At 46.9% G+C, this 26,667-nt stretch overlaps 2 protein-coding genes across 2 annotated transcripts in view; both read right to left on the minus strand.

Moving 5' to 3' along the window:
- Nucleotides 1-1,037: 1,037 nt before the first annotated feature.
- Nucleotides 1,038-7,904, minus strand: LOC146356612 (vomeronasal type-2 receptor 26-like). The gene is made up of 4 exons (XM_084830220.1): nt 7,743-7,904; nt 4,408-5,181; nt 2,724-2,954; nt 1,038-1,199 (listed from the first exon to the last, which is right to left on the minus strand). The coding sequence occupies exons 1-4, from the start codon at nt 7,902-7,904 to the stop codon at nt 1,038-1,040; spliced, it is 1,329 nt and encodes a 442-aa protein (XP_084686346.1).
- Nucleotides 7,905-18,294: 10,390 nt separating this feature from the next.
- Nucleotides 18,295-26,667, minus strand: part of LOC146356613 (vomeronasal type-2 receptor 26-like) — a 29,746-nt gene continuing 21,373 nt past the window's right edge. The window contains exons 4-6 of the mRNA XM_084841124.1: nt 24,727-24,957; nt 24,258-24,384; nt 18,295-21,433 (exon numbers count right to left, since the gene is read on the minus strand). Coding sequence (XP_084697250.1) covers nt 20,523-21,433; nt 24,258-24,384; nt 24,727-24,957 — 1,269 coding nt within the window. The 3' untranslated portion in view covers nt 18,295-20,522. The remainder of the gene's footprint in view (nt 21,434-24,257; nt 24,385-24,726; nt 24,958-26,667) is intronic.

Below are 26,667 nucleotides of genomic sequence, written 5' to 3' on the forward strand. Positions count from 1 at the left end.
GGTGGTGATGGTGGTGGTAGACATAACACACACCCCATTCTCCACAGATCAAACAATGACAGGGTTGAGGCCACACACCCTGATGTCATTGGGTCCCTGGTGGGCATGTCGGGAAAATAGCCTCCCAGCACATCTACCAGGAACTACTTGCTGTGTGCAGTTCTTCTTCCCCCAATCCTCTTGTTGTCTCCAGTCAGAGATCTGATCATGGGAGATGGGGCTTCTGGATAGGGCTGCAGAGGAAGCTGAAGCCTCCGCGGGCCAGATGGGCACCTCTGTAGGCCAGATTAGACCCTGGACCAGAGGTTCCCCTCTCCTGCCTTAAGATGGTATGGATCTGTCCATGCTTTAAGATAATCCACTGGTGCGCTGCTTTCTTGCCTGTTGCCACCAGGGTCACCAGGGACAGGGCTTGCTCAGCAGTGACTCCAAAGTTAAGAACATAAGAAGAGCCAGGCTGGATCAGTCCAAATGTCTATCTGCCAGTTGCACCCTTCTGCCCATGTTCCCCAGCCACTGATGTGCATACTGCACAGTTGTAGAATACACTCCTTGGGAAGATCTGATCTCTTTTTATATGGGCTGTGAAAGCTTTTATTCGGGCAGATATTTGAGGTGTGCTTTCTTGCTGGGATGACTGTGTTTATGCTGCTGTAGTTTTGTTGATGGTTTTATTGTTTGTTCTAGTTATAGTGTTTTGTTTTAGGATAGCATTTTGTATACCACTGTGAGTGCATTTTATGTGGAAGAATGGGATAAAAATGAAATGAAATGAAAAACAAAAGCCGACTATGGCCCCTTTAATCTTGAACAGGGTTTGTTTGTTTAATAAATCTGTGCTCCACATTTCCTGGATAACCTGAGAGGTCCAAACTTAAATGTGTGCACCTGGGGCATTGCTAGGAGATTCAGTGCTGCATCAAACTAACTGATGAATAAATTCCCCTATAATGACAGGTGAAACTCATGGTAATTGCCTCTTGCTGTTTAAGGGTGCATCTGCTGCTGTTTTTGTTTTCCCAAAACTTTCCCTTTTCCTAAGGGTCCATTTCTTCCCTCTGGAGTTCCCTACCTTCCTGATTGGAGATGGTCCCTTCTGTGCACTGTGTGCAGCCATGGCAGCAAAATGGCTTCCCTTCCTCAATCACCTTGGTGTATCCATGGCGACAGCTTTCAGTACACCTCGAACGAGGCTGGGTCTGTTCATAAAGAGAAGGAACATCAAGCAAAGAAGGTGTTAAGGGTTTTTCTACCTCTGCTTGTCCACTAAGTCTGTGGCTGTGTTTGGATGTTCAGAGTAGGAAAAGAAGCCGTTCTGGCTTCTTTTCCCCACTGCATGCATGCGGCTGCCATTTGCATAATTACCTGCAATGCTGCATGGGTTGCCATATTGCCCGAACCCAGAACAGTGTGTGGCAGAGGTGATTTCTTACCCATACCACAACCCCTACTACATGTCATGGGTTGTAGGGTAGGTAAAAACACCCCCTCCACACACCACGCCAGGATCGGACAACACAGCAACCCACATGGTGAAGCAGGTAATTATGCAAATGGTGGTCACACACGCAGCACACGTGGGGGCACAGGAAGAAGCCATGGTGACTTCTTCCCACCCACCCCCGCCCCCCGTGATCCTCCAAGCCCAGTCTGTATAAATGAGTCAGAGGGCCAGTTCGCATGACATGAGGGTGGTTAACAAACCAGAGTGGCTTCGGCTATTGGGCAGTATAGAAATGGATTAAATAAATACATGTCAATAAATAAATAGACCACCCCCGTGTGTGCTGGCTGTATTCCCTAATGACCTTTGCTGGGCGTGGGTTGTTGTGACATCCGAACTTGGCGAGGGTGGGTGGCTGGAGTGGTTAATGAACACCTATCGTGACAGCCATTTTTGTTTTTGGTGCCACTGCTCTGAATAGTTGTACAGCCCTCTTGTCTCAACCTTGTTTTTACTATCAAGTGACACAGGCTTTTTAGTGGTGGGTTTTCATTTCTGATGCTCCGTGCCGCATGGAAAGCACACCACTTTGTTATACTTTCTCTTCCTGGTCTGTAATAGCCTGTGATTAATCCCATCAGAACCGGTAATCTCCTGCTCCAACCTCCACCCAGCTAAGCCCCTCTGCCCTTTCCCAGCTGTCACTTCCCAACTCTACACTGATGCTTCAAAGTGGGAGCGTAGCAGTGATCAAAACATAAGCATCCAAATACACATCCATTTCAATCAGGTCTCTAATTCGTTAGGGCTGTAATCCCATGTACACTTATCTACGTATAAGCTCTATTGAACACAATAGGGTTTTATATTGAGTAGACATGCATAGGATTCCACTGTACATGTTTACAGGGCCAGCCCTACCATTCGACGGAGAGGCAGTGATCTCAGGCAACAGATGCTGGGAGGCAGCAGCAAGGAGCTGGAGGAGAGATCTGTGTGCCATGCATCCTGCTCTGTCCCACCCCCCCTAAGATAGCCTGTTGCCTTCAGGTTCAGTATCTGAACTGTACCCATTTTCTGTCATGTATAGCAGCCATTCCCAACCTGGTTCTCTCCCGGTGTGTTGGACCACAACTCCTGGCACCTGGGGATCTAGAGAGTTGTAGTCCAACACATCTGGAGGGAACCAGGTTGTGAAAGGCTGATGACTAGTGCCTGAATGTTACCGGAATGTAAGAGTTGGCAAAGGGAATGCAATGAAACAAATGTCCTTCCCCACCTGGTTGAACCACCTAGGCCAAGTGATGGCATCCTGCTCCATGGTGAGCATTATTGCTTGGGACACCTGTCTCTCGATGCTCCCCACTTTCACTTCAGCAACTGACACGTTATTGGTAAACACTAACAAGTTCACGATGTCAAAGTTGGCTGCCAGGTCTCCTTTCTCATCCAAATACATCCCATGCATGGAAGCGTTGTAAAACTGGGCATTTCCCAGGAAAGGGTGAAGCTAGAATGGCCGAGAAAACACCAGCATTGAGAATACAAATGAGCTCAGGCCTGCCTTATCGGAGCTCAAATCTGCAAGACCTCACAGTGTGCGGACCAGAGACTTCTTCCAGAATCATAGATAGATAATTTTAATTATGGTCACAGACCAGCCACTTTCCAGAATCATAACGGCTGTATAATTTCCCCCTACATTCGCTATGGACCTGAGGCCCATTCTTGGGTCACCTCTTTCTGCTTTAGCATTTGGGGAGAAAATAAAGATGTAGTCATTTATTTTAAAAATGTCTAGGCTGTCATTGCACTACATCACAGCAACTAAAAAAAATCATTAACAAAAATTAACTCAAAAACTACATAAAACAGCACGTCAGACTAAAAGTGATAGTTTAAAAACAAGCAAACAGAAACACACACCATGAACATAAAATAGAAGAAACAAACAGAAAATCAATATCATTTACCATCAACGACCAAGGAGAACTGGAATGTAGCAGTGGGAACGAATGGGTCTGGGGAGGGGGATTCACAACCAGGATGGCACCACAAAGAAGGCTGTGTCTCTTTTAAGTACCCACATTACATTTGGTGGTGAGAGCACCCACAGCCGAGTTTTGGATTGTACTTTCAGCAGACAGACTTTGTTTTTTGCTTCCACTTCAGAATTTAGCAAGCAGGTGCTGGTTCTGCCATGAGGCAAAGGGAAGATGGCTGCTTCAAACACTATGTTTTGGCCATCGTTAAAGGACAGCAAATATAAGTAGTTTATGTGTGTGTGTGTGTGTGTGTGTGTGTGTGTTAAAGGACAGCAAATATAAGTAGTATGTATGTGTGTGTGTGTGTATATAGATATAGATATAGATATAGATATAGATATAGATATAGATATAGATATAGATATATCTTGTGTGGTGAGTAAGGCATTATTTTTACTTTCTGCCTTATGCATCAGATTATATTTTGCCAGCCTGATCCATAGGAAATCTGTGTTGGGACGTAAATGAGATATGTCTGAAGTTTGGTTAACTTAACTTGACCAGCTCTTTTATGGCCCAACACCTCCTTCTGCCCCTTGCAAGCTATTGGTCAGACAGTATGGGCGTATGTACAGGAATTTTGTTCTACACAAGGAACTAGTTATGGATTCTCCCTCACACAGACAACCAGAAGTCTCTTCCCCTTCATTTGGATGAGTTTAGGGAGTCTGGTTTGCCTCCTCTTCCATGATTTTCTAGTTCTCATTCCACCTCCTCATTGACCTCATAGGGGAAAACTGTGTTGCGAGATCCTTGGAAGCAAGGTGGAACATAAAAGAAAGAAAGAAATACACACAAAATTTCACCCCAACACTACATTTGAAATTTTCTCACACTACAGGTACAGAATAGAACAACTGGCAGTCATTTCCAATGAAACTACCTCTGAAGAAAAGGGAGTACCTGCCATGGCTGTACCTTTTGGACACCCAAGCCATTTCCTCCCATAATCCCCATGCGCTTGAATTTGGATGAGCCTACAACATTTAAGGCCTGCACCACAGCCTGAATAAGGTTGTAGATACTGTAGCTGTCCCGGAGGGAGCTACTTCCAAACACATCTTGAGACACGGTCTTCTCTTTCTCTGTGCATCTTCTTCGGTCTTTCACAGACAGAATATGCTTTGACTTAAAACAACGAAATGCTTTCTGCCCAACCTGTGGCTGGACATTTTCATATTCTGTCCTTGTTTTGGTCTGTATTAACAAAGCAAAACTGGTATGAATGTTTTGGAACTGAAATATTTTGTAAAACGCATTCAAATTGATGTCCTGCAAATCAGTTGTGATCCAGACTTTCCCTGCAGTGGGTTGCTCATTCTTTACAGCATGGTACATGACCAGTGCTAGACCGAACATAGTTTGGGAGTCCCCAGAAAAAATGGCAACATTGATTTTTCTCTGCTTGAGGAAAGAAAACATGTGTGAATAGTCTCTGTACACACTTAGTATTGGGATTTTTTCTGAGAAGTCCACACAAATCCTGTTCTTGGTAAGCACAGCTGTCAATGTCCTCATGAACCTCTCTCCATTGTCATTGTCTGGACCAATAAGGCCGATCCATGTCCATCTGAAATGCAAGAGCAGTTTTGCGATGCCCAGGTACTTGGTCTGTGCTGTTGGGACCATCCGGTAGACGAAAGGGAACTGGGTTTTATCATTAACAGCAGGAGAAGCAAAATCATAACTGACCTAGTGAGAAGAAGGAAGAGACTGGAGTTTGGTTCTAGTTTCAGGATCAAGCCCAGATATCTGCAAAAATAAAGAAAATCAGGAATAACTGTCAAAAATGCCTGTTGTTTATATGTAATGTTTATTTGTTTATTTTAAAAAAATTTCTCCTGCCTTTTTGTGCGAGCTTCCAAGGTGGCTAAAGATAGGAAGTTAAAAATCAACTATCTATCTATCTATCCATCCATCCATCCATCCATCCATCCATCTATCAACACAATAATGTATCTAAAACACCAAGGTAAGAACAACAGTAACAACACCAGTAGAAATAGTAGAACAGCAAAGGCAGGGGCCAATACACCATCCATTAAAACCTTGGAGGAATGAAATGGTTGTCTTCACCTGGTCTCTAAAAGCTGCCACAGGAGGTCCCAGCTAGAGATGGTGGAGAATTCCACCACAGAACCCAATGAGTCTGGATTCTAAAGAATCCGGGCCCCTGGAGTCCATGGAGGAATGGAGCACTTACTTCCGCCTCCCTCTGGAAACCTCTTCAGCTGGATCCTCCTTGTGGTGATCATGTGGAGCTGCTGGCCTGCTCCAGAGCACCAGCGATATGGCTGCCATTGCCATATCGCTGGGTGAGGGGAACTGTCTCCAGGCGCAAATGGCATCCAGTATGCCATTTGCGGCCATAAAGGTCTTAGATTAAGGTAAATGCAGCCGTAAATGGCTGCATTTAGCTTACACTAATTATTATTTTATTATTTATTGCATTTATATCCCGCCTTTTTTCCTCTCGCAAGGAACCCAAGGCGGCTTACATTATCCTCCTCCTCTCCATTTTATCCTAACAACAACCCTGTGAGTTAGGTTGGGCTGAGAGTCTGTGACTGGCCCAAAGTCACCCAGTGAGCTTCCATGGCTGAGTGGGGACTAGAACCCGGATCTCCCGGCTCCCAGTCCAACACTCTAGCCACTACACCACACTGGCTCTGTGTGACCTTTACACACAGACCTTTACAGTCACAAATGGCATAGTGGACGCCATTTGCATCCCTGTTTTTTCACACAATAGGCTACGCATAGCCTATCATGTGTCAGGAGCACCCTAGCGGCCTCTTTCACTAGACTCCATTAGCCAACTCAAGACACAGATGAAAGGATTCTTTTCAAGGCTTTAATCCTTTTATAACTTAATGACTCTTGCAGATGTTAATCACCAGCGACTAAGCAAGGAACAGCAGAGTAGCCTATGCTCCAAGTAGGCAGTTGATCCCCGTTTGAAGGAGATTCACTTGAAGACCCTGAACTTATGGGCTAGAGAGAGATCCTCCCTCTTTCCCTTGGGTCCATGGGAGGCGGCCATTGCTTGCGACCAAATGAGCGCTATGCCTCCTTTCCCTGCCCTCCATCACTCGTCACTCCCTGCATCTGAGTCGAGCATCTAGCATGCCCCTTCCCACGCTCTGTCACTGCTTGGATCACTATCTATCTCAGGAATGCCGGCAGGAGGAATCTCTGCCAGCTGCTGTGCCTGTGAGGGATGAGCTGGCTCCTCTCCCACGGATTGCTGATCCTCCACAGAATCAGAACTGCTCGGGGTTCTATCGGCTCAGTTTCCACCCTGACATCACGTAAAAAAAGCAGGGATGCAAATGGCGTCCTGGACACCATTTGCGTCCACAGTCAATACCCCTCCGCCAGCGATACGGCATGGCGGCAGTATCGCTGGCACTTTGGAGCCGTCTGGTGGCTCCGCGGAATTGCTGCGGGGCGGAGCTGGCCGGAGAAGATTCTGGGGGGAGGAACGAATCGCCTCCCCCCCACGGGCAGATTCCCCATGGACCGGAAGGTAAGGAATCCGCCCATCCCTAAATAAAAGTATGGCTTCTAATTCACATGAAGTATTAGTTCCCCTCTACTCAGCACTGGTTAGGCCTCATCTAGAGTACTGTGTCCAGTCCTAGGTACCACACTTTAAAAAGGATGCAGACAAAGTGGAACAGGTTCAGAGGAGGGCAGGTTCAGAAGAATCGGCTGAAGTTACAGGAAGCCAGATTCTGGCTGAATATCAGGAAAAATGTCCTGACTGTTAGAGCAATATGACAATGGAACCAATAACCTAGGGAGGTAGTGGGCTCTCCCACACTGGAGGCATTCAAGATGAAGCTGGACAGCCATCTGTTAGGGATGCTTTGACTTGGTTACCTGCATTGAGCAGGGGGTTGGACTTAATGGTCTTATAGGCCCCTTCCAACCCTACTATTCTATGAATCTATGATGCTATGACCCATGGTGTGATCCAGCTTGGCTCTTCTTATGTTCTGCTACTGAGCTACAGCACTTCCTCTGTTTCTGCTGCTTTCACCAACTTCCCAGTGAACGGAGCTGACATTGGGGCAAAGGAAAGATGAGTGCACACTAGATGGAGTGACATTTCTCCATCCATTTCAGCTCTTTCTAAAGACAAGTATCAGTCTCCAGCTGCAATTTTTGATAGACAGTTCCTTGACTTTTCTGGGTGGATTACAAAGTGGAATTAGACTTATCTTCCTCCTCTCCACCCCCATTCACACCTGTGGGATTTTGTAGATGTTCAACAGAGCTGAAATCTGATTGGAAATTTCAGATTCAGCTCCTTCAAGAACAGCCAGCAGGTGATTCCGCCTTCCGCAGTAGTAGTTGGGAATGTTCTTCTGCCCAGTAGAGAGCAGGTCCACTGTGGCTTCATAAGTCATTCTTGTATTGAAATAGTTCTCATAGATGTTGTAGCCCAGGGTGATGTTGGGTAAGAGGCTGGGATTCTGGTTGACCTCCTGAATGGCAATTGAGAAGGGCAGGATGTGCCAAGGCTTCATGTCTGTTAATCTGCAACAAAAGTTGTGGGTCACAATGCCAGCCTCCATTCAATGATGAGAATGTCACCAAATCTGGCTGCTTTTTTCTGGGTATTTCAGACTCTGGGATTTACTCTTAACATTATATTCATACTTGAAGCACAGGAGCCACTCAACACATAAGGGGTTGTGGGTGCAAGTGTAGGGATGAAGGGAAGGTGGGGTCTTAAGGCAAGTGGATAGCCATTTGCCACATAAAAACAAACCAGAGCTGGTCAGGTCCAGTCCAGTGCTGTAGAAGAGGAGAGCACAGCATTCATTCATTCATTCATTCATTCATCTTGTTACATTTGGGCATTTCTAATCTGCCCAATAACTAATATTCACTAAATATTCACTAAATAACATCCACTAAGGTCCAAATGCATGGCTGGCTGAGGAATGCTGGGAGTTGTAGCACTTTTTTTCTGTCTGTGCATAGGATTGCATCCTAAATGTTTTTAAAGTTCATGAAATGGAAGGATACTTTTTCTGGGAAAGGACTATAACTTAGTTGTGGTTTGCTTCTGAAGCGCAGGAGGAGAAACTCAACCTCTACAATAGAAAACAAACAAATGAGATAGTTTACATGACCTCCCACCTCTTAACGTGCCTAGCTTTGGTAGCCCAACAAAGATACATTCTGTCCTTTAATCTCTGTGAAAAGCAGTTCAGTGGCTCAGTAACGGGGAAGTCCTTGAGATCTGGGGATATGTTGGGTAGCCAGACAGAAAGGTGGGTTATGATGGCTTGAAGAAAGGCTCCAGGGTCCAGCCTCATACATTCTTACTTTTCAATGGCAAACATTGGTTTGGAGAAAGGGAAAAGCATTGTGCAGGTCCAGATGGACATTTTTCTCTTGAACTAGAATTTCTCTCAGCTACAAAGAAGAGGCCCTCTTGTCATGATTGGAGAGTTACCATGATTTCAAGAGTTACCATGATTTCATGATTGGAGAGTTACCTTGATTTCAAGTTACAAGGCCCACTTGTCATGGTTGGAGAGTTACCAGGCCATTAATTTCTCTCCCTGGGGGAGTCATAGTGAAGTTTCCAGTCATATTGCAAAGCCACTGGGAAACTTGACAGTTTCCAGGTTGTTATTTCCTGTCAGCACGGGAGGAGCTAAAATAACATATGCATCAACATTGCATAGCTGAGTATTCTTGTAACCCTCTTTATTTTCACATCAAAGATCACCGCCAGAAAGTATGTCCATCCCTTACCTACAAGGCTAAAGGGCACATGAGATATGCTGTGATCTCTCATTTGTGCATCAGTCGCTGGTCCTGCCCCAGCTTCCAAAGCAGCTCATCATAACAGCCACCATTTTCTAAATATTATGGCTGTTCAGTAGAATGCTCAGGGCTTCTTCACACAAAGCTTTTACCTTGCTACTGAGATTGGTTTCTCATGACATTTGCAGGTCCTTTACGTGACGTCACCAAACTCCACAGTGTCTCCCGCCCAAATGACCATTATTCCATTTTTTTGAAAGATCAGAGATAATGAGTTATGAAATTACCACGCTTGAGTTCCACTTGAGTTCCCTCGTGAAAAAGAAAAAGCCTCAATAAGAGGAGCCAGACCACAGTGCCATCTAGCAGCTGTGTAATGAAATATCTGGAAGGCTCAGATAAGGGGGGAAAGGAGAGGGAAAGGAGGGTGGAAGGGTGGAAGGAAGCATGTGTAAAGAGGGTCCGTCATGATCCTGCATTTAAAACAGAAGTAGAAAGCCTCATTTTAAATGTGGGATTTTAGGATGGTGTAGAGATGCTCTCGGTTTCATAATGGACAGGGGGCCATTTAATAGAGAACAGCTGCAACTAAAAACACATTCAGCGACATTTATGATCTTAATAGTCTGGGCATAGAGGTAGGGATGTCAGAGAACTCTGTGACGGATCTCAGTGATGCTGAATGCCAGTGCATTCGGCCCCCCAAAATCCATCGCGGAATGGCCTGCCACCCCCCCCCCCGCGCTCCCTGTGGATCCCCCCCGGGATGAGACTTACCTGAGGCAGATGTTTCGGATGGCGGTGGCTCCAGCTGCCTCCGCCGCCACCATTTGCAGTCTGTGTTTTTTTCTCTTTTTTTTCCCCCATAGACGGGACAGGGGTCTCTAGCAAAGCATTCTCAGTACCCTCATGAAACTGCAGGATCCCTTTAGATAAACCGCTTTGAAACCAGTTTAAAGTTGTAATGTAGATTGACCCCTAGACTCATTCACAGCAATCAGAGAGCAAACTCAAACCCCCAGATCATCACACTTTCCAGTTTAAAATGACTCACACCAGCTGCATCCTGTGAAATGACAGGCAGTTGCCTCTGTGTTCAAGCCACCCCATAAACCTTTTGGCACAATCAAAACAGGGTAAAAATGGGGGGAGGGGGGTTAAAAAGGGGACAGAGACTAGAAAATAGGAACTGTTCCTGATAAAGAGGGACGATTAGAGCATATGAAATCAGAACTGGTGAAATTACGATAAACCTAGCACTGTGTAATTACTTACGAGCAATTACTTACGAGTAAAGTTGAGTACAGGGAGAGTAGGAGAAGTTGTTGATTAGGAATATGGCATTTGTGGCAGAAATGATCCCACCAATGAGATAGTCCCCTGCTCTGTAATAATTGAACGGATCAGATCGATCGCTTACTAAATTCAGGGGGCATTTTGCCGTCGGCATCCCACAGACTCCATGGGGAAGCAGCAGCAGCAGCAGCACAACTTGGATATGCCTGCTACGGTCACCTCCTTGGTAACTGCTCTCCATGACACATCCAGCCACCAAACGCTCTTGCAGGACGAGGGCTGCAGGGACTTTGCGCACTGCTGGAGTCCATCCATGGCTGCAGAGTCACCCGGGATTATATCAGATCTCTCACTGACAGTCCTCCCCACCTGTCCACGTGCTCCCATTGACACAGGAGGTCTACATAGTTTCAGGCTCCTTACAAGAAGTTACATTTTGTCGCTTTTGATTCTGGTGCTTATTGGTCTCAGAGGTGACCTTTGGCACATCCCCTTGAGCTTTGGAAAGAAGATGAAGAAATCACCACAATTTTAATAATTATATGGGCAAGAATCATCTCACTCCCCGACCCTCTGAGTGGCTCTGGCTGCAGGTGCAGATGTGGAGGAAAACATGTCTGTGTGCGATACTCAGCGATGCAGCGTCATGTTCTGATTTTGGTCAGCAATGGGGGAGATCAGAGAGGCTGACCTGACCTTTAGTCCGGAGATGTCCCCAAAAATAATCCAGGTGGAACTTATCCCATTAAGAGTTCTATGGATGGATAGTTGTGCTCCATTAATTCCCGGAGGGGTCGCCATTTTACTCCTTACTCTGCAAGGCTCTCTGTCATTTTTGCGCTAGAAATTAGTTATTCTCAAATAGGAAATTGGAAGCTAAGGCTGATGCCTCAACCGATGTGCCCCATGATCAGTGATGATGTAGGATGTCAGACCTTGTGCTTGCTTACAACTTACCCTCCTTGGTCAGCACAGATGTTCCACGTTGTCTAGGTTCTATGTTGCCTTATGAAGCATCTAGCCTTACTCCTAGGTGACAGTTTGTGAAGAAACAAACTGGCATGAGTCAACTCACAGGAGGACTCCTCTAACTATACAGTAATTAAACAGTAAAGTTCAGACTCTTCATAAGGCAATTTTGGACCAGGAAAACATGGGTCCTCTTTGCTGGTCCCAGGCACTCTATCCTCCCCATCTGGATTTGGGCCTGCCAGACCAAGGAAAAGTGTGGGCACATGAAGGGTAATGTCAGGAGGCCCTAGCCGTCCTCTTTCAGTCTACTCCAGTAGCCAACTCCAGACACAGACAAAGGATTCTTTTCAAGGCTTTATTCCTTTTACAACTTTTTACAAGCCAGACCTCCTCCCATGGTCTTTCACTCCCAGGACTGCTATCTATGTCTGGAATGCTGGTAGGAGGAATCTCTGCCAGCTGCAGGGCCTGGGAGGGAAGAGCGCACTCCTCTCCCATGGACGGCTGTTCCTCCTCAGAATCAGAACTGCTCTGAGGTTCTATGGGCTCAGTGTCCACCCTAACAGGTAAAACTCTATGCACAAGAGCCATATAAACCATGTTTTGTTATTTATTTGTTCAGTTGCTTCTGACTCTTCATGACTTCATGGACCAGCCCACGCCAGAGCTTCCTATCAGCCATTGCCATGCTCAGCTCCCCCAAGGTCGAGTCCGTCACCTCCAGAATATCATCCATCCATCTTGCCCTTGGTCGGCCCCTCTTCCTTTTGCCTTCCACTTTCCCTAGCATCAGCATCTTCTCCAGGGTATCCTGTCTTCTCATTATGTGGCCAGAGTACTTCAGTTTTGCCTTTCATATCCTTCCCTCAAGTGAGCAGTCTGGCTTTATTTCCTGGAGGATGGACTGGTTTGATCTTCTTGCAGTCCAAGGCACTCTCAGAATTTTCCTCAGCACACCACAGTTCAAAAGCATCTATCTTCCTTCTAGGGATGTACGAAAGGGACTTTCCTTGTCCCGCAGCTTTTTTCGTGGTGGGGGGGAGGTGCTTCGCTTCTCTCCCCGAAGTTCATGCGAGCAGGGGGTGTCTTCCCGCCTCGCCTGGCTGAAATTCAGACCGGGGGGGAAGCTTCCCACCTCGCCCCCGGCCGAAATTCAGGCCGGGGAGAAGCGCCCCATCTCCCCGGCCGCGAACTTCAACAGAAAAGTAAAAAAAAAAAACGCCCCGTGATAGGCTACGTGACAATTAACGTAGCCTATCACGGCTAGTTCTGCAAAGTCAGCCATGATAGGCTACGTTAATTGTCACGTAGCCTATCACGGGTGACTTAAAAAAAAAAAAGCGCGTACGCAAATGGCAGCCCCCATAGGGAGCTGCCATTCGCGTTCCTTATTTGGTTGCTGTAGTCTACGTAAAGATTTACGCAGACTATGGCGAAAATAAGGGCAACGCAAATAGCATTGCCCTTACTTTCGCCGTAGTCTACGTAATCTTCATGCAGACTACAGCGACCAAATAAGGAACGCAAATGGCGGCTCCCTATGGGGGCCGCCATTAGCCGTACACGCTTTTTTTTTTTTTTAAGTCACCCGTGATAGGCTACATGACGATTTACGTAGCCTATCACAGCTGACTTTGCAAATCTAGCCATCATAGGCTACGTTAATCATCACGTAGCCTATCACGGGGGCGTTGTTTTTTTTTACTTTTCTTGGAATGGTGGCGGCGGCAGCAGCTGGTCAAAAGACCAGCTGCTGCCCCCGCCCCTGTCGAAGCCCTGCCGAACTGCCGCTGCGACCCGCCACTGGGAGCGACATTCGGGAAAGGTAAGTCCCATCCTGGGGGGGGCGGGGGGCGGGGGGGCGGAGAATTTCTCCCCGAAACTACTTCGGGGGGCCGAATACATTGGCGCTCAGCCCCCCGAAGTTTCGGTGAGAAATTCTCTGACACCCCTACTTCCTTCGCTCAGCCTTCGTTATGGTCCACCTCTCGCAGCCATAGGCTACTACAGGGAATACCATGGCTTTAACTATGCGGACCTTTGTTGTCAGTGTGATGTCTCTGCTCTTCACTATTTTATCAAGATTTGTCATTGCTCTCCTCCCAAGAAGTAAACGTCTTCTGATTTCCTGGCTGCAGTCAGCGACTGCAGTAATCTTTGCGCCTAGAAAGACAAACTCTGTCACTGCCTCCACATTTTCTCCCTCTATTTGCCAGTTATCAATCAAGCTGGTTGCCATAATCTTGGTTTTTTTGAGGTTGAACTGCAACCCAGCTTTTGCACTTTCTTCTTTCACCATGTACAAACTTTAATATGTCCAGGGGTGGGGTGCTGAAACCCTCGGTTTCTTTTACAAAGAACTGGCTTAAAATATTTTGGGTAAACTAGGAATAGGAAAACAACCCAGTATAAGACCAGTAGCATAAATAACTCATAGCCTCAAAGACAAATCAACTGAACTCCCTGTTCCCCCAAGCCTCCCATCGCTTTCTAACCCTCTCCCTCAAATGCCTACTTTAACTGCCCTAATGCCCGATCTCCCCTACCATCTCCCTCTGAAATCAGCCCCATAGGTAGGACCGGAACCACTGTAGCACAGTGCCTCCAATACCCATCCCATGGAATAGTGTTGCCCTTATTTTCTCCGTAGTCTACGTAAATCTTTACGCAGACTACAGGGACCAAATAAGGAATGCGAATGGTGGCTCCCTATGGGGGCCGCCATTAGCCGTACGCGCTTTTTTTTTTTTTTTTCAAAGTCACCCGTGATAGGCTACGTGACGATTAACATAGCCTATCATGGCTGACTTTGCAAATCTAGCCGTGATGGGCTACGTTAATCGTTACGTAGCCTATCACAGGGGCATTTTTGGTTTTTTTTACTTTTCTTGTAATGGCGGTGGCGGCAGTCGGTCGAAAGACTGGCTGCCGCCCCCGCCCCTGACGAAGACCTGCCGGACTGTAGGGGTGGACGAAAGTCACTTACCTGTCCTCGAAGCTTGTTCGCGGTGGGGGGGAGGCGCTTCGCTGCTCCCCCCGCGAAGTTCAGGCCGGGGGGGAGGCTTCCCTCCTCACCCGGCTGAAATTCAGGCCAGGGAGGAGGCGCCTTGCCTCGCCCGGCCGCGAACTCAAAAGTTTTTTTTTTAAACGCTTTAAAGAAAAAAAAAGCGCGTATGCAAATGGCGGCCCCCATAGGGAGCCGCCATTCGCGTTCCTTATTTGGTCGCTGTAGTCTACGTAATCTTTATGTAGACTACAGCGACCAAATAAGGAAGGGGAATGGCGGCTCCCTATGGGGGCCGCCATTATCCGTACGCGCTTTTTTTTTTTTTTTTAAGTCACCTGTGATAGGCTACGTGATGATTTACGTAGCCTATCACGGCTGACTTTGCAGATCTTGCCGTGATAGGCTACGTTAATCGTCACGTAGCCTATCACGGGGGCATTTTTTTTTCTTTTATTGGAATGGCGGGGGCAGCAGCCAGTCGAAAGACCGGCTGCCGCTCCCGCCCCGGACGAACACCCGCCGAACCGCTGGCTGGACCCGCCGCCGGGAGGGACATTCGGCAAAGTTAAGTCCCGTCCCCGGGGGGGTGTGCGGGGGGCGGAGGGGTGCAGAGAATTTCTCCCCAAAACTTGTTTGGGGGGCCGAACACATTGGCGCTCGGCCACCCGAAGTTTCGGGGAGAAATTCTCCTCCATCCCTACCGAACCATCGCCGGGACCCACCGCCAGGAGGGACATTCGTGAAAGGTAAGTCCCATCCCGGGGGGGGCAGAGAATTTCTCCCCGAACAACCTTCGGAGGACTGAATGCGTTGGCACTCGGCCCCCCAAAGTTTCCGGGAGAAATTCTCCCCCATCCCTAGACTAGTGTTGGACTGGTGCTTGGGAACCCAGGTTCTAGTCCCCACTTGGCCGTGAAGCTCACTGGGTGTCTTTGGGCCAGTCACTGACTCTCAGCCTAACCTACCTCACCGGGTTGCGAGGCTAAAATGGAGAGGAGGAAGGTCACGTGTGTCACCTTGGGTTCCTTGCAAGGAGGGGAAAAGGCAGGATATAAATGTATAATAATAATAATAATAATAATAATGATGATGATGATGATGATGATGATGATGATGCAGCAGAAGTAATCATGGGGCCCTGTCAGACCTTCCCTCAGCATGCAGCAGTGGCCCATTCTTACCACCTGATAGCCGAAGCTCTCTGGGCGGTTCACAAAAATTAAAACCACAAAGTGCAGCATAAAACCATATAAAGCATGAAAGCTTAAAACCACAATAGAACAGTACAACTGGAATAAAACCTAGCAGCAATGCAGAGATTTAAAATACAGATTGAAAACACCAGAGCTAAGAGACAAGGAAGCAAAATGCTAAAATACTGGGAAAATAAAAAGGTCTTCACCTGGCGCTGGAAGAAGTACAACATAGGTGCCAGCTGAACCTCTCTAGGGAGCTTATTCCACAGCCAGGGGGCCACAGCAGAAAAGGCCCTCATCCTGGTAGCCACCCGCCTCATTTCCTTTGGCAGGGGCTCACAGAGAAGGACCACTGAGGATGATCTTAGGGTCCAGGCAGGCACATACGGGAGGAGGCAATCCTTCAGATAACCTGGCCCCAAGCCATGAAGGGCTTTGAATGTTAAAACCAGTGTAACACTTTTCTTCAGGGTCTCTAAAGGGACTCACAACAAAGGCCTTGTACAGGGACAATTATCATATATCATTTTAATTTCTTAATTAAAAATATTAATACACATGTAATAATTTTACCTCCAGCAAAGGAGATCGTTACATTGTCGTGTGCTGGAGCTTGAGCACCTCAATGACATCATGAGCTAAACCGTGAAGGGACACCCAAGACGGGAAGGTCAGGGCAGAGAGGTCAGACTAAATACGATCCCTGGGGAAGGAAACGGCAACCCACCCCAGTATTCTTGCCATGAAAACTCAATGGATCAGTACAACCAGACATATGTCGGTATACCATCGGAAGATGGGACTCCCAGGTCGGAAGACGGTCAAAATGCTACTGGGGAGGAACAGAGGATAAGTTCAACTAGCCCCAGATGTGATGATGCAGCTAGCTCCAAGCCGAAAGGATGGCTAGCAGCCGACGGTGCTGGTGGTGAACGACGAATCCGATGTTCTAAAGATCAACACACCATAGGAACCTGGAATGTAAGATCTATGAGCCAGGGCAAATTGGATGTGGTTATTGGGGAGATGTCAAGATTAAAGATAGACATTTTGGGTGTCAGTGAACTGAAATGGACTGGATTGGGCCACTTCACATCTAATGACCACCAGATCTACGCCTGTGGACAAGAGGACCACAGGAGAAATGGAGTAGCCTTCATCATTAATAATAAAGTGGCTAAAGCAGTGCTTGGATGCAATCCAAACAATGACAGAATGATCTCAATTCGAATTCAGGGTAAGCCATTTAACATCACAGTGATCCAAATATACGCCCCAACCACAGATGCTGAAGAAGCAGAAGAAGATAATTCTATGAGGATCTGCAGCACCTACTGGATAGTACGCCAAAAAAAGATGTTATTTTCATTATAGGAGACTGGAATGCTAAGGTGATAGTCAAACGACACCTGGAATTACAGGCAAGCATGGTCTGGGAGAGCAAAATGAAGCAGGACATAGGCTGATAGAATTTTGCCAAGACAACTCACTATGCATAACAAACACTCTCTTCCAACAACCTAAGAGATGACTTTATACATGGACTTCACCAGACGGTCGACACCGAAATCAGATTGACGACATCCTTTGTAGCCAAAGGTGGCGGACATCTATGCAGTCGGTAAAAACAAGACCTGGAGCTGATTGTAGTTCAGATCACAAACTTCTTATTGCACAGTTGAGAATCAGAATAAAGAGAATAGGGAAGACCCACAGATCAGTTAGATATGAGCTCACTAATATTCCTGATGAATATGCAGTGGAGGTGAAGAATAGATTCAAGGGACTAGATGTAGTGGGTAGGGTCCCAGAAGAACTATGGACAGAAGTTCGCAACATTGTTCAGGAGGTGGCAACAAAAAACCTCCCCAAGAAAAAGAAAACCAAGAAGGAAAGATCACGGCTGACTTTGAAAAAAAAAAAAAAAAGTGCACACGCAAATGGCAGTGCCCACGGGCGCCGCCATTGGCGTTCCTTATGTGGGCACGTGTAGTCTATGTAAACATTTACGTAGACTACGGCGAAAATAAGGGCAACGCAAATAGCGTTGCCCTTATTTTCGCCATAGTCTACATAATCTTAACGTAGACTACAGTGACCAAATAAGGAACATGAATGGCGGCTCCTTATGGGGGCCGCCATTAGCCGTACGCGCTTTTTTTTTTTTTAAAGTCACCCGTGATAGGCTACGTGACGATTTACGTAGCCTATCACGGCTGACTTTGCAAATCTAGCCGTGATAGGCTACGTTAATTGTCACGTAGCCTATCACGGGGGCGTTTTTTTTTTTTTTACTTTTATTGGAATGGCGGCGGTGGCAGCCAGTCGAAAGACCGGCTGCCGCCTCCGCCCCTGACGAAGACCTGCCAAACCGCCGCCGGGACCCGCCGCCGGGAGGGACATTCGGGAAAGGTAAGTCCCATCCCGGGGGGGGTGCGGGGGGCAGGGGGGTGGAGAATTTCTCCCCAAAACTACTTCAGGGGGCCGAATACGTTGGCACTCGGCCCCCCGAAGTTTCGGGGAGAAATTCTCCCCCATCCCTAGTCTCCAGGGCATCTCGTGCATTAAATGCCCTTTGTTCCATTTTTAAATAGATCAAAGATAATTTGGGGGTTGGACTCGATGGTCTGATAGGCCCCTTCCAACCCTACTATTCTATGTCTATTCTAGGATAATGAGCTATCAAATTACCCTGTTGTGTTCCGCTTGAGTTCCCTCCATGAAAAGGGGAAAAGTGGCAAGAAGAGGAGCTAGGCCAGTGAAACATTTGGAAGACTCAGATAAGGAGGACAAGGAGGGGGAAAGGGGAGGGGGGAAAGGAAGCGCATGTAAAGGGAGTCGTTGTGATCCTGCATTTAAAATGGAAGCAGAAAGCCCCATTTTAAATGCAGGATTTTAGGCTGGTGTAGAGATGCACTTATTAGGGATGTACGAAAGTCACTTACCTGAACCTGAAAGTTGATTTGCGGTGGGGGGGAGGCACTCCGTCCCTCCCCCCGAAATTCTGGCTGGGGGGGAGGCGCCCCGTCCATCCGGCCATGAATCCTGTTCTGCCGGGATGCAAATGGCGGCGGCTGTAACCGCCGCCGTTTGCGTCCCTGCAGTCAGCTGTGATAGGCTACATAAATGTTTACGCAGCCTATCACGGCTGAGTGAAAAACAAAAAAACCCGCACGTACGCAAATGGCGGCGCCCATGGGCGCCACCTTTTTGCGTTCCTTATTTTGGCACGTGTAGTCTACGTAAACATTTACGTAGACTACAGCGAAAATGCGTTCCCCTTATTTTTGCCGTAGTCTACGTAAATGTTTACTTAGACTACACGTGCCAAAATAAGGAACGCAAATGGCAGCACCCATGGGCGCCACCATTTGCGTACGCGCAGGGTTTTTTTTTTTTCACTCAGCCGTGATAGGCTACATAAACATTTACGTAGCCTATCATGGTGTTTTTAAAAAATGTAGCCGTGATAGGCTACGTAAATCTTTATGTAGCCTATCACGTTTTTTTATTTTTATATTTATTTTAATTGGAAATGGCGGCGGTGGCAGCCGGTCAGAAGACCGGCTGCTGCAGCCACCACCGCCGAACCGCCTCTGAACCACCGCCGGAGCTGCCACCACCAGGGACATTTGCACAAGGTTAGTCCCATCCCAGGGGCGCCGGGTGGGCAGACCATTTCTCCACCAATTTCGGGGGGCCGAATGCACTGGCATTTGGCCTCCCCGAGATTCATGGAGAAATTCTCTGACATCCCTACTTATAGTCAAGGTGAAAAAGAAGGATAAAAAACTTTATTCAAGGTAAAAATGAACATACACATAGTCATATCAGCTGGCGGAAAATAAAACATCATCTCATTTCAAATGGAGGGGAAGAAAGGGAGGAGACAAGATAAGAAGGGAAGTGGTCAAGATATAGGAATGGACAAAGGGCAATTAAAGACAGGTTAAGCAAGTATACCCCTTATCTACCAGAGAGAGGATTAGTCAGCAAGCACAGAAAGATTATCACAACTACCACCTCCCACTGGCCCGAACAATTAACTAAGAAGTGTTGTTGCCCATTTCTAACAAGTGTACCAGTAGAGATGTCTCTGGCTGCATCTGAGGGATACATGACAGGGCTTGACCACCACCGTGCTATGTGACTTATACGCTAAAGCAGCCTTCCCCAAACTGTTTTGCTCCAGATGTGGTGGACTACAATGATCATGATGGCTGTGGATGATGGGAGCTGAATTCAAGCACATTTGGAGGGCACTGGATGGGTGCAGGCTAGTTCCAGACGAATAGATGGTGGTGCTTTGCTATGTTGATCTTTTTTAATTTTCAGTCTTTGAATCACTTCCCCCGCCCCACCCTACTGCAGACATCATCCCATAAGAAGATTTTTTTTTCTCCTCCAGTGTCCAACAATTTGCATGTTCCAAGGTCCCTGGGACAGGGATAGGGTGGCAGATACTGCAATTATAGTTGCTGTTTCTAAAACTGTTGCAAAAAATGGTTAATGTATTTTTATCATTGGTTTTATTCTTTATGTTTTTGTTATGTACATTGCCCTAAGAGCTTTGGTTATCATGTGACTCATAAACTGAATGAATAAGTCAATACATCACCCCTTCCCTACAGTGGCAGCCACCCTGTATTTCTGGATCAGGTCACAATCTGTCCAAAATCATTAAAGACAAAAAAAGTGCCTCTAAAAGAAGCTGTGATCCAAGTCCAGATACTGGTTGGAGAGGAATTCTTCCCCATACCAAGTATGAAGAATCAGATGCCATCATTAATTTTCATCATTAGATGCTCCTTAGTATTGAGATCAGGCCTCAATATAATAATGTAGCACTTCGGAATGAAGATGCAGCCCAGCACCCCAGCACTGGAGGCCAAGGTAGAGAAGACCTGCACGGCTACCATGTATTTCCCCTTGGTGCTCAGGTAGGTGGGCACAAAGGACACCCAAACACTGCAGAAGACCAGCATGCTGAAGGTGATCAGCTTGGCTTCATTGAAGGCCCCAGGCAGCCTTCTGGCTAGGAAAGCCACCATGAAGCATATGGCAGCCAGGAAGCCCATGTAGCCAAGGGCAGCATAGAACAGAGCAACAGACCCTTCGTTGCATTGCAGGATGATCTCTCCAGGCTGGGAGTGCATGTCTGAGTCTGAGAATGGGGGAGAGGTTCCTAGCCAGATGGTGCAAAGGCCAGCTTGGGCACCAGAGCAAGAAAGGACAATGGCATTTGCCAAGCTCTTCCCTAACCATCTCCTCATTTTGTTCCCTGGCTTTGTGGCCAGGAAGGCCAGCACCACGGTTATAGTTTTGGCCAACAGAGAAGAGACAGCAACTGAGAAGATAATGCTGAAGGCTGTTTGTCGGAGAAAGCAAGTTGCTGTCCTTGGCTGGCCAATGAACAGGAAGGAGGACAAGAAGGAAAGCAGGAGGGAGATGAGGAGAATGTAGGAGAGGTCCCGGTTGTTGGCTTTGACTATGGGAGTTTCTAGGTATTTAATGAAGATACCTAACACCAAGCCCGTTGTTAAGGACAAGAGTAGGGCAAAGGAAGCCAGGACGATCCCCAAATATTCTTCATAGGACAGGAAGGTGATAACTTTGGGGACACATTGATCTCGGTCCTTGTTTGGATGCTGATCTTCTGGACACTTGGTGCAATGGTCTGCATCTGAGAAGAAAAAGAGCGAGTCAGTATCATCGCCATACATTTATAATAATCTGTGTTCAACTACATTGCATCAATGATATGTTTTGTGCTGAAGGCTTACTTCCCAGAGCCAGACGAATCAGGGATGGGGATGAGATCAAGAAATGGCAATGTGTCGAAAGGATGCGTTCAGATGCCACAGCCCAGGACCCCAGCCCCCCCCTCCACCCCACTTCATCTGAACAGGATCTGAAGACACTGAGCATGGTGGAAAGCTGGTCCCATGACCACCCTGAGAAGGCAGCCACCAAAACAATATCAACACTAGTCACACACCCCCAGGAACCTCTGGGGCCAGTGAGTAGGCAGCCTTGCCCTTGAATGCTAACCCTACGGACTCTTCCCAGAAATTCCTGCACTTCAGGAGGGCGGTTCTCCTCGCCCCAGACACGTCAGTGAGCAGAAGGCGGCCAGCCCACCTGCCAGCACATCTCCCCTCTGAAGTGCTGATATGGACCTCTGAAGCACTAAACAGCTGGGGTCCCAGTTAACTTAAGGCACAGCAGGGCGACCGGAACAGGGGGCAGGACCCCCTCCCCCGCTGGCTGCATGAGGCCACCTGGTCCCTGGTGGGAGGGTTGGCTGCACGGTGCTCTTCTTCCCCCGGTCCTCCTGTTATCTCTGACCAGCAGTCAGAGATCTGTGTAGTGCAACAACAAGTCCTGCTTGCTGGACTAGACGGACCCTTGTTTTGATCCAGCATAGCTCTTCTTATATTCTTAGGTAAGGGGATTCCCCAGCTTCACTCACCCCTCACTGGCATGCAGGGCAATGCTCTTGTTCAACTTCTCTTGGATCAGAGAGAACAAGGGGATTTCTCTCCTCAGCTCCTCACAAAGTGCCCCCATAGCTTCCAGACCAGTGGGCAGGGCTTATTTATTCATTTATTACACTTATATCCCACCTTTCTTCCATTGTGGAACTTAAGGTGGCTACATGTAGGGATGTACAAATTACTTACCTGACATTCTGGTGGGGGGGGGGTCCATGGGGGGGAGGCGATCCATCCCTCCCCGCAGAATGCTCGCTGGCTGGCTCTGCTCCGTGGCAATTCCGCGGAGCCACTGGCCGGCTCCATAGCACCAGCAATACGGTCACTATTGCCATACCGCTGGCTGAGACTCCAGACGCAAATGGCATTTGCAGCCGTAAAGCCCTTAGTTTAAGCTAAATGCAGCCTCAGCCAGCTCTACGGCAATGGCGACTGTATTGCTGGTGCTACAGAGCCGGCCGGTGAAGAGGATCCGGTTCCGCGGGGGTGCAGAGGGAGGCAGAGGGAGGTGGAGCTGCTCCGCCACAGACTCTGGAGGCCGGATTCAAATGAATCCGGCCTCTTGGAGTCTGTGGTGGAATTCTCTGTCATCCCTAGCTACATGTCATTCCTAGGTGGTCTCCCCTCCAAGCACTGACCAGACCCAGACCTGCTTAGCTTCAGCAAGGTGGCTGCCTCATGTGCCTTCGGACCATGTCTTGGGACTTGGGGAGGGGCTCGGGAAGGTGAGAGGCTTGGGGAGGCGGAGGGGCCTGCAGCTGGGCCCAAAGCCTCTGTGGGTTGGCTGAGCAACCTCTGTAGGCCAGGTCAGGCCATAGGTCAGAGGTTCCCCTGCCTCAAAGTGATAGGAACCTGTCTGTGCTTTGAGATAGGCTATAGATACTCTGTTCTCTTGACTGTTGCCATCATGGTGACCAGGGACAGGGCCTGCTGAGCAGAGACACCACAATTATAAACAGGAGAACATAAGGAGAGCCATGCTGGATCAGAACCAAAGGTCCACCTGCCTGTAAGAAACCCACAAATAGGACATGAGTCCAACAGCACCCTCCTGCTAATGTTCCCGAGCAACTAGTGTGCACACTGCACAATTGTGGAATACCTTCCATGGGAAGATTTGATTTGGTTTTATATGGGCTGTGAAAACATCTGTTCAGGCAGATATTTGAGGTGTGATTCATTGCTGGGTTGACTGTGTTTATGCTGCTGTAGGCTTGCTGATGGTTCTATAGTTGCTTTATTCTGATAATATTTTGTTTGTTTGTTTTTAAGATAATATATTGTATTCCACTGCGAGTACATTTAATGTAGGAGAACTGGAGAAAAGTGAAATGAAAAGCAGAGCCTGGCCCATTTAATCTTGAACAGGGTTCAATAAATATATACCTATCATGATCTGAAAAGCCAAAGAGGTCCAAACACTCAGCCTGCTACAGTCTCTAGGAGATCCAGTGTTGTGTCTAGCTAAATGATGAGTAAATCCCCCTGATAAAGACAGGTGAAACTCGGGGTAATCGCCTCTTGCTGTTTAATGGTGCATGTGGCCTATTTTCTTTTCTTTTTCAAAAATTGAAAAATTTCAATTGAAAATTGAGTCCTTCTGCATGCCAAGTATATGGTCTACCCCTGAGCTATGGCTCCCTCTGGAGTTTATTCATTTAAAACATTTCTTGGCTGCCTGTCAGGGCGGAAGCCCTCCCAAGGCAGCGTACAGCAATAAAATACATAAAAACAATTAAAATATTAAAAATGATACAAACAATAAAAATGACAATGAAAGCCAACAATAAAACCAGCAGCAATGATAAAGGCAGCAACAACATTAGTCATATCAAGAGAAGGTCACGGTAAAATAATGTTTTCAAGGCCTTCTTAAAAGCCTGCAATGACGGAACATGGTGGACCACTGATGGCAACTTGTTCTAAATGTGTGGGGCCACTGCAGAGAAGGCCCTCTCACATGTGATCACCCACCTGGCTGCTCTCACGGGTGGGCACCCACAAATTCCCTACCTTCCTGATTGGAGATTGTCCCTTCTGTACACTGTGCGCAGCCGTAGCAGCAAAATGGCTTCCCTTCCTCAATCACCTTGGCAAATCCATGGCGACAGCTTTTAGTGCACCTTGAATGAGGCGGGGTCTGTACATTAAGAGGAATATCAAACAAAGGAAGTGTTAGGGGCATTTCCATGATTAGCCAGTCAGTGTCAAAACCTGACTTCCGGATAAAGAGGCACAAATCTCAGTAAAACCTTTTTTATTGCAGTAATTCCAGGAATTAGCTAGAAGCCTTTACACTCCCGATGAAGATCCTCAGACAACAGGTTACAATGAAGTTCCTTGACCAGAATCAGTTCATGCATGAGCATCACAACAACACATCCGGAGGGAACCAGGTTGGGAAAGGCTGAATAGTACCTGAACATTACTGGAATGTAAGAGTTGGTAAAAGGAATGTAGTGAAACAAATGTCTTTCCTCACCTGGTTGAACCTCCTGGGCCATGTGATGGCATCCTGCTCCATGGTGAGCATTACTTCTTGGGACGCCTGTCTCTCGATGCTCCCCACTTTCACTTCAGCAACTGACATGTTGTTGGTAAACACTAACAAGTTCATGATGTCAAAGTTGGCTGCCAGGTCTCCTTTCTCATCCAAATACACCCCATCCACGGAAGCGTTGTAAAACTGGGCATTTCCCAGGAAAGGGTGAAGCTAGAACAGGAGAGAAAACACCAGCATTGAGAACACTATGGTGGATAAGCTCAGGCTTGCCTTATTGGAGCTCGAATCTGCAAGACCTCACAGTGTGTGTGGACCAGAGGCGTCTTCCAGAATCATAATGGCTGTATACATTTTTCCCCACATTTACAATAGACCTGAGGCACTTATTTCTGCTTTAGCATTTGGCAAGAGAATAAAGATCATAGAATCATAGAATCATAGGGTCAGAAGGGGCCTACAAGACCACTGAGTCCAACCCCCTGCTCAGTGCAGGAAGCCTGATTCCCAGGCGGTCTCCCATCCAAGTACTAACCAGGGCTGACCCTGCTTAGCTTCCGATATAGTCATTTATTTTAAAACTGTCTATGCTGTCATTGCACCACATCACAGCAGCTAAAAACTCATTTTAAACACAAAATAAAAATAAAGTACAACAGAGCCAATCATTAAAACAATAAAACAATGGTAGAAACAATAAAATATTAAAACAGCATGTCAAACTAAAGTCTTTTGATACAGTCTTAAAAGCCCAAAACAAACCCTACACACGTAAAATAGAAGAGATGAACAGAAAATCAATATCATTTGCCATCAAAGGCCAAGGAGAACTGGAATGTAGCAATGTGGGTGAATGTGTCTGGGGAGGGACATTCACAGCCAGGATGCCACTACAAAGAAGGCTATGTCTCTGTTAACTACCCACTTAGCATTTGGTGGTGAGAGCACTGAGAGCATCTAAAAACTCATTTTAATTTTTTAAAAAATATTTATTTATTTATTTATTTCTAGAGAAATTCTATCCCAGTTTTCATTAAAAAAATAAATATGTAAATCCCAAAGCATTTTAGAACATGTAATCACGATAAAGTACAACAGAGCCAATCATTCAAACAATGAAACAACGGTAAAAACAATAAAATATTAAAATAACTAGGGGTAGCTGATCATGCTAGTGCAACAAACTAAAAATTATATTATCCAGAAAAACAGCAAACACACACCAAACCTGAGCACAGAAGAGATCAACAGAAAATCAATATCATTTACATTCAAAGACCAGGGAGTCGATCTGGAAAGTTTTAAGCTGGTGCCTAAAGGATAGCAGTGTGGGCGAAAGTGTCTGGGGAAGGAGATTCACAATCAGGGTGCCACCACAGAGAAGGCTGTGCCTCTGTCAAATACCCACTGGACATTTGGCGGAGGGACCATCTAGAGCTGGGTTTCGGATTGTGCTTTCAGGACACAGGCTTCGTTTTGCCTCAGCTTGAGAATTCAAAAAGCAGGTACCAGTTCTGCCATGGGGCAATAGGAGGGATGGTTGTTTCAAGTGCTAAATTTTGGGCATCGTTAAAGGGTAGCAAATGTAAGTTATTTAAATAAGCATTATTTTTTATATGGTGTGGTGAGAGGGGCACCATGTTTATTTTCTGCCTTATGCATCAAATTATATTTTGCCAGCCTGATCCATTAGGAAAACTGTGTAGGGATGAAAATGAGATATGTCTGAAGTTTGGTCAACTTAACTTGACCAGCTCCTTCAAGGCCCAACGCCTCCTCCCTCCCATTGCAAGGTATTGGTCAGACCGTATGGGTGTATGTACAGGAATTTTGCTCCACACAAGGAACCAGATACGGATTCTCCATCACACAGACAGCCAGAATTTACTTCCCCTTCATTTGGATGAGTTTTGGGAGTCTGGT

Source organism: Heloderma suspectum, chromosome 2 (genome assembly GCF_057233095.1).
Source record: "Heloderma suspectum isolate Gila_16-S chromosome 2, 16-S_ref, whole genome shotgun sequence".
NCBI lineage: Eukaryota > Metazoa > Chordata > Lepidosauria > Squamata > Helodermatidae > Heloderma > Heloderma suspectum.

Excerpts from the sequence above, each read along its gene's own strand:
- LOC146356612 (XM_084830220.1), bottom strand. The coding sequence starts at position 7,904 with ATGACTTATGAAGCCACAGTGGACCTGCTCTCTACTGGGCAGAAGAAC. Across the intron at positions 5,182-7,742 it reads ACATCTACAAAATCCCACAG|GTCAGTTATGATTTTGCTTC; the intron begins GTGTGAATGGGG and ends TCTTCTCACTAG. Across the intron at positions 2,955-4,407 it reads ATGGCTTGGGTGTCCAAAAG|CTTCACCCTTTCCTGGGAAA; the intron begins GTACAGCCATGG and ends CGGCCATTCTAG.